The following is a 7,823-nucleotide window of genomic DNA, read 5'->3' on the forward strand; positions in this document are numbered from 1 at the left end:
AAGGGATCCGTTACATAGCGTTAATTGCGCCATGTAACGGATTCCGTTAGCGGACACCCACTAACGCAATGTGAACCTAGCCTAAGGCTGTGCCTGTCGGAGATTATTCACATTAAAGAAGTAAACAGAGTCACTTTGCTGTATGTGTGACCTCAAAATTCAGCAGTGTCCACTTTTGGAAGTGGCCAACAAAACGTGGTCGACTGTGTTTCTGAGCTTGATTCAAAAAAGCGGACACTAGAAAATAAGGTCAGACATGGTGACTCCATCAACTTGAATAAAGTCAAGGGCCCTGTTGGCAGATCATCCTGAATCTTGTTTTTCAGGTCTTCAGACAGAAGCTAGACTGATGTGTGGCAAAAAGGTATTGTCGACATAGCTTAAGGCCACATTCACACTATCAGTATTTGGTTAGTATTTTACCTCAGTATTTGTAAGCCAAAACCAGGAGTGGAACAATAGAGGAAAAGTATAATAGACGCATGTCACCCCTTCTGTATTTATCACCCACTCCTGATATTGGCTTCCAAATACTGAGGTAAAAAACTAATTTGAATGGGTTAAAAACACTACAAAAATGCTGACAAATGTTGACATGCTGAGTTTTGGCAAAAATGCAACAGGGTTCTAAATGCATGTGGGAGAAAAGGGAAGCGTGCAAGAGATTTCAGAAATCGAATAGATTTTTGCGGGTACTGTAATTATTTTACACACCAAAAATTCTGCATAAAATGCGCTGCAATTATGCCACGTGTGAACATGCCCTAAAGATCCATTTCCACTGCAAGTTTTCCAAGGACAAGCTTTCCTAGGAATGTTCGTTTCCCAAAAATCGTGCAGTGTAAACAGGCTACCAATCATCCTATGGATGAGCAAAATGATATGCTAGGCTGTGTTCCCATGATGAGTATTTGGTGAGTCTTTGAACTTTTCTGAGATTTCCTACATCATTACTATGCCTATTAGCGTGGGTCTTTTTAGGCCAGGTGCACACGTTGAGCATTTGGTCACTTTTTTACCTCAGTATTTGTTAGCAAAAATCAGGAGTGGAACAATCAGAGGAAAAGTATAAGGCTATGTGCACACGTTCAGGAATTCATGCAGAAAATTCCTGACAATTCCGGACATTTTCTGCATGAAATCCGCAAGAAAACCGCATGCGTTTTTGCTGCGATTTTGCCGCGGTTTTGACGCTTTTTTTCCGGACACTTCCCAATGCATTTTGGAGTGGGAAATCCGCAAAAAAAAACGCAAAAAGATAGAGCATGTCCGGATTTTGTGCGGTATGCGTTTTTTATGCGGAAAAAAACGCATCATGTGCACAAAACATGCGGAATTCATTCTAAATGATGGGATGCTTATTGTATGTGGCTTTTTTGCGGTTTTATAGCGTTTTTATCGGGGAAAAACGCGAAAAAACCGCACTGTGTGAACACAGCCTAATAGAAACATATGCACCACTTCTGTATTTATCACCCACTCCTGGATATCAATTACAAATACTGAGGTAAAAAACTCACCAAATACTCAGTGTGTGCACGTGGTCTTATGTGCGTTTTTATTGAGCTTGGATGCTTCCCGGTATTTTGCTTTTAAAACTTTGATACAGTCATGTGTGAAATAAATGTTTTCAGTGCAGTTTCGGAAAAAAAAAAAATAGCATCTCGATGGCTGCAAGTCAATAGGGGAATATTAAGGCTACGTGCACACGTTGGGGATTCGTGTGTGGATTTTTCTGCACCGTTTTTGCAAAATCCACAGGTAAAACGCACTGCGTTTTCCATAGTACTGTACAACACATGGAATACTGCTGCAGATCCGCAGCAAAATCCGTAACGTGTGCACATAGCCTAAATAGACTACAAACTGAGTGGGTTTTGTGGCATTTTTCCAGGTATAGAATCTGTTTAAAAAAAAAAGAAGAAATTGTAAAAAACACAAAGAATCATGGTGTTTAATCGAGACAAGAAAGATTCTGTGTGAAGGAAGTTCATAGTGCGTTCATTTCTACCCGAGTTCAAAGGTTTTTCCATATATATATTTTGGTCCTTCCACTCGAGCCAGCCCACCCAACACGTCATGTTTTCAGGATTCCCTCAGTATTGCACAGGTGATGGAATTATTATAAAGGCGGCTGAATTTGTCACAGGTTCTCTCTCCTGTCCAGAAACCTTGAGGTGTTGGGACTGGAGTTTGGGAAACACTGAGAGAGATGAAAGCCCCTTTATACAAGCCCTGTCCGTGTGAACAATCACATACTAGAGCGGCAGATACAGAAAACCATCGCAGGGATTCCAGTCCTACTACGGGAGTATAACCAGCCACACATATAAACATGGAGCTGGAATGAGGGGGTTTCCCGGTGTAACCCTCTCATTACTAGGACAAAGCCTGAGCACTGCGGCTGCTGCCTCCCGCCCTCTCAGGGCCATGTGCAGCTGAGGGAGCTTTGTTTTCCACCTCGCTCCCACCAGCCGGGCGCCACAACAATGTACACACAGGCTGCAGGTCAGCTGTGGAAATCGCTGCTTCCCGCCTCCTCCTCCGCTCTGAGGAGAGCCGGTTCCCGGGACGCGCCCATAGGGGCGGGGCCACAGTCCAGATATAATGAGCTGTGGGAACAATGAACTCGCTCACATTCAGCGTGTCCGGGAGAGCGTCTGGGGACACCGGGTAAGGAGCAGCACGTGTGGCGTGAGGGGGCATGAGGTGTTTGGGACGGAGCGGGGCCGCCATGCCTGTGTGGTGGACGGTGCGCGCCTCAGTGTCTGTATCCGTGTGTGGCAGCTATTGCGTAATGGTACATGGCTATGGAGGCGCAGCGTGTGCGACTTTCTCACGTGCTCGTTATATTGGCTTTAATTTTCTGCCTATTTATTGTGAGTGTAAACTTTCTGCATTACTTGTCCCTCTTTAAAAGCCTCCGTGACCACGCCCCCATGACTGCTCCCTCTGCTCCTCCAGTGGTGATAGCACTTGCCATCATATCAAAACCTCACTGTGTTGCCTATTCCTCTCTAAATAAAATCGCCATTTCCCCCTGTAGTCAGTGATGGTTATCCAGTGGTAGCAATTTGCCTCCATCTGACATGGATTCTGCTCTTAATACTGTCTGTCCATGTGCCTACTGGCTCCTGACTTGGTAGCATAGGGGTAACCAATGGTAGCCACCTACTTCCTGCACACATCTCTGGCTTTAGGCTACTTTCACATTAGCGTTTTTTTTTTTAATGCGTCGTTTAGGGGAAAAAACGCATCCTGCAAAGTTGTTTGCAGGATGCGTTTTTACCCCATAGAGTTACATTACTGACGTATTGACACACGTTGCAACCGTCTTCCGCCTGTTGTGGCGGACCGCCGGGAGCAAAAAACGTTAAATGTAACGTTTTTTTTTTGCAGCCGACGGACCGCTTTTTCCAACCGCGCATGCGCGGCTGGAGCTCCGCCCCCCCCGCACCTTACAATGGGGCAGTGGATGCGCCGGAGAAATGCATCTGTTGTGCAGCACAACAAACGCTAGCGTCGGAATCTCGGCCCGATGCAATGCGACGGGCCGAATCCGACGCTAGTGTGAAAGTAGCCTAATGGATCCTTGCAGGGTGCAATATGTGCAGCTGCCCATGGGCCCATGAGGTAAGGGGGGCACTTCTACATCCTAAGGAGGTGTCCTCTGATACATGCTCCCCTATTATAGAGCTACAAATGGCCCAGCTGCTGGTTTGGGGCCATCTTCTGTGTCCACCTTGTAATTGTGTTCTGTTGAATCCTACGATTAATGGAAACCTACTAACCTCTGTCCATCCTTCTAAAGTAGTATGTTGCATAGTGTGTAGTTTCTTAGGATGCTGTGAAACCAATTTCTGTTGTAAACTTGTACTATTCTCTTGTAGAACCATGGATTTCGGGAGCTACAATACACACTACTTCTATGATGAGGACCTTCAGGAGGACTTTTATTGGCATATTGCTCCAAGTGAGGATATATGGAAAAAATTTGAACTTGTACCTGGTAGCCCTCGGCCTAATGCAGGGAGTCTTGGAGAAAGTGGTACCGAATGGCGGTCGGAGATCATGGATTTAGGATGGGAGTCTCCTGTGAAACTGTCTAAACTTAGTTCTGTAGTTCTTCGGAGAGACTGTATGTGGAGTAGTTTCTCAACCCGTGAACAGCTGGAGAAGGTCATCAATGAACGCTTGTCAGGTGCCCCTTCACGGGCAGCGAGTACTGCCACTACTGCTCAATCGGTTTCAGAACCTGAAGTCCTAGAAGAGCCTGTGGTCAGCCCTGTGGAGCAGACTGTTGTTCCAGCTGTCATCCCTGAGAAGATTGCACACTCGTCTGGATCTGAGAGCACTAGTGACTCTGGTAAGAATGGATGGTAGGGTGGGCATTCTTATTAGCTGCATATTTTGGTAACCAGATCCTGGGAGTCTCATTAAAGTTCATTTGACCTGTAAGGTTTCACTTCTGCATTTGATGTGGTCAAACCCTAATGCATAGCCTCTTAGATTATCTTCTACTATGTTGGTCTATGACTATGAAGCACCTGCAATAAACCAAGTCTGGGGTGGATCTCTTTACTTCCTTATGAGTTAACAAGCTGGTACATGTGTGCTATACACGCCTAGTGCCCGCAGCAGGTGTACAACAGGCAAAACTGCTTCATGTGTTGCCTTGGGGTTGGTGGATAACCAGTGGGTTGAATTGAGGAGACTTGCGGCACGTAACAAGGTTCTTTGCTCCCAGAATTGGTATAAAGTGAACTCCTAATCTGATAACATCACAGGTGGCTTCCTGAAGTAAAGGATGCCATACTGCACAAGATAGATAGCATATCAGTGACTATCTTGGGCTTAGGTTATATATTGGGACATGAGGTGCCATTACCTTGGTTTGCCATCTTAAAGCTTAAAGGGTGCATTAAAGCAAGCCACGGGTAATGTTTCCTACAGGAGCATTGTGTAGATGCCCTCCTCCACCCCATCACAAAGTTACACAATGTGCAAGTGCTTTCAGCTAAACAAGGCAGCCACATGGCCAGACAAAGCAACAGCTTGCAGCCGGCAGGGGTTCAGACACCCTCTCAACCAATAGGAGTCCTGCATTTAAATTGAGGGCATTAGACCAATTGGAGCACACAGACATGTGACTAGGATTTATTAATGGGGAATTGAGCCTATTCACACTTCCATTCTTTGTGGTGTCTTTGTATTGAATGTGCAGTCTCCCTCCCCCATGCCTCGCCCAGACTCCTGCACATGCTGGGAGATCTAACACTCCCATTCATTTGTTCATTGCAGTGCAATCCTATTGTTTGGGTGTGATTTATCCAAATACATTTGAGTGCCCATGCTGCATGAATAGGTTGTGGACATCCGCCTAATTTACAGTGGAACAATTAACCATAATCTTCGGTTACTTATATATTTTTTTTTTTTTCAGGAACTCCTAACATATGATAGTAAATTTTAAGCTAAAGGTTAAGATTTTAAACATTTGTGTTCTTTCTTAACAGATGAGGATGAAATTGACGTGGTGACTGTAGGAAAAAGGAAATCTTATCATGGTCGTCAGCCAGTGACCATAACAGTGAGGGCAGACCCCAAACTGTTCCATATATCTATCCATCAGCAGCAACATAACTATGCTGCACGCTTGCCCCCTGAGCCCAGCTCTACCTCTTCACAGGACTCTCCATCTCCCTCTGCAGAAGAGCCGGGTGAAATCAGTTGTTCAGGTCAGCCTTGCAGTCCCTCTTCATCAAACTCCACTACCCCGTCAGGAGGCTCTGACAGTGAGGACCTGGTCAAAAGGAAGAATCACAACTACATGGAACGCAAGAGGAGGAATGATTTACGTTCACGTTTCCTGGCACTTAGGGAAGAGGTGCCTGGTCTTGCCAATGCTTCAAAGTTGTCCCCCAAGGTGGTGGTTTTGGGCAAAGCTACAGAGTATTTGAAGGGTTTGATTGGTGCTGAACAACAGCTGGTAGCTGAGAAAGTGAAACTTCGTACTCGCCACAAACAGCTATTGAGGCGAATCTCCCAGTTGAAGAGCCGTTAGAAGGGATACATGGCAGAAGTCTGCCTGGCACATTTGCACATTTGTGACGTTGTCTTTGGATTGCACAAAATTGAGACTTTCACTGGGTTGGTGCTCTGTAGCACTACTGAAGAAAGGGCTGGTCATATCAGGTGAATCTACATGGTTCCTCAGGTCCCACTAGACTTGTTCCCGTTTTCCACATGAATCTGGACTTTCCATATGGACGATTAATCATCCTCAAGTGACCTCAGTAGTGCAGCTGTAAATGCTACAAGCTAGCATCTCGCATATGTTGGAGGTCACCTCAGGTGGTGATTATAGCTACATCTCGTTCATTAAATCTCCCTTTTTGGATTTGTTCTGTGATGCACTTTATTCTCCTATTACCATATTTTATATTGTCTACACTTTTCCTGCTTACTTACGATTTAAAATACAACTTCTGTAGTCTTCTGCCAAAGTATGCCATGTACTTGGTATTCTTCAGGCAGATCTGGGAACTAGTATCAGACATGGTATAAGGGCTTGTGCACACACTGCATATTTCACATGGGAAAATACTATTGTTTTACAGTACTAGCAAGTGTGCATGAGACTTCTAAAAGCTCGTGCACATACTGTTTTTTTTTTGTTTGTTTTTCGTTACATTTTTTTTTTTCCCTCCCCTAGCAGTATGTCAATTCTTTCAGTATTTTTTTTTTTTTTTTACCCATTTATCTGGGAGGGGGTGATGGTATATTTTTAAGCATTTTTGCTGCAGAAAAATCCACTACAAGTAGTCTATGTGCATATACCCTAACCATGACTGATAGTTCTGCAGAGGGGAAAAAAAATAAGTAGACCTTGTGGACTGCCATATTATTGTGGAGGGATATTTGGGACAGTCTGGTGTGAATCACTCTATACCTCACTCTTGTCACTTTACACTCGTTTTTGTCTGTGACTTGTTTTGTACTTTTCTTTGAAGCTGCTGCCTGCTGGATTTTGTACTGAAATAGATTTATACTGTATTTTTGTATCTTTTGAGCAACAGATTTATAAAAAAAAAAATTTAAACTGAGGACAGTTAAACATTATGATTTTATTATACTTTCCATTTCTACTGCCACAAGGGCCTAGAGCGCTGCAGATTTTGGTTACTAGTAAAGATTGTGTGCTGGTTGTGAACTGGATATCTGTGCAGTCCATAGCTTGTCTCATACACAATTGCATTGCAACAACTGGCAGAGTTGCTGTGCAGTTGGCAATGGAAATCAATCTATTGATTGGCACATTTGCCCATGATAAAAATTACAAGCTGCTGTATGTTGTCTTACCCTGTAAAGTTTTCTAAATGTCCTTTGTTTGGGGAAAAAATGCAAACCCTAATAAAGCACCATTTTCAAAAGCTAGATCTGTGTTTTTTTTGTTTTTTTTTATGGTTCATTGTTTTGGTTTAGCTGCTTGTAAAGAGTGAGAAGGAAGTAAACTGTAATCTGCACCACACCTTGATCTCAAGCCAGAAATCATCTGCAGCTAGTGTTTGTACTTGTATTAAGATGTTATATGGATTTGCTTAATAAATACTTTATACTTTTGTTTTGGCTCCTGGAGCCTTGTTAATAAATTATCCCAATGCCTCAGCAGTGTTGCAAGTAGAGTCCAATTCAATGTATTTTGTAAAAGGTAATTTGCTAAAGCTGTAAAAATTGAGTTATGGCCCCCATAAACTGTCTGCACCTATGTTTTCAGGCAGTTAGGCTATGCACACGTTGCAGATTATTTGCGTTTTTAGCGC

General features: G+C 43.8%; 1 protein-coding gene across 1 annotated transcript; it reads left to right on the forward strand.

Annotated features, from left to right (window-relative positions):
* The first annotated feature begins 2,542 nt into the window (after positions 1 to 2,542).
* On the forward strand, positions 2,543 to 7,437 carry MYCL (MYCL proto-oncogene, bHLH transcription factor). Its single transcript, XM_069757158.1, has 3 exons — positions 2,543 to 2,673; positions 3,891 to 4,366; positions 5,517 to 7,437. Exons 1-3 carry the CDS (start codon positions 2,624 to 2,626, stop codon positions 6,062 to 6,064), a joined length of 1,074 nt encoding a protein of 357 aa, XP_069613259.1. The 5' UTR covers positions 2,543 to 2,623; the 3' UTR covers positions 6,065 to 7,437.
* Positions 7,438 to 7,823: the final 386 nt, after the last annotated feature.

This window comes from Ranitomeya imitator, chromosome 3 (assembly GCF_032444005.1).
Source record: "Ranitomeya imitator isolate aRanImi1 chromosome 3, aRanImi1.pri, whole genome shotgun sequence".
NCBI lineage: Eukaryota > Metazoa > Chordata > Amphibia > Anura > Dendrobatidae > Ranitomeya > Ranitomeya imitator.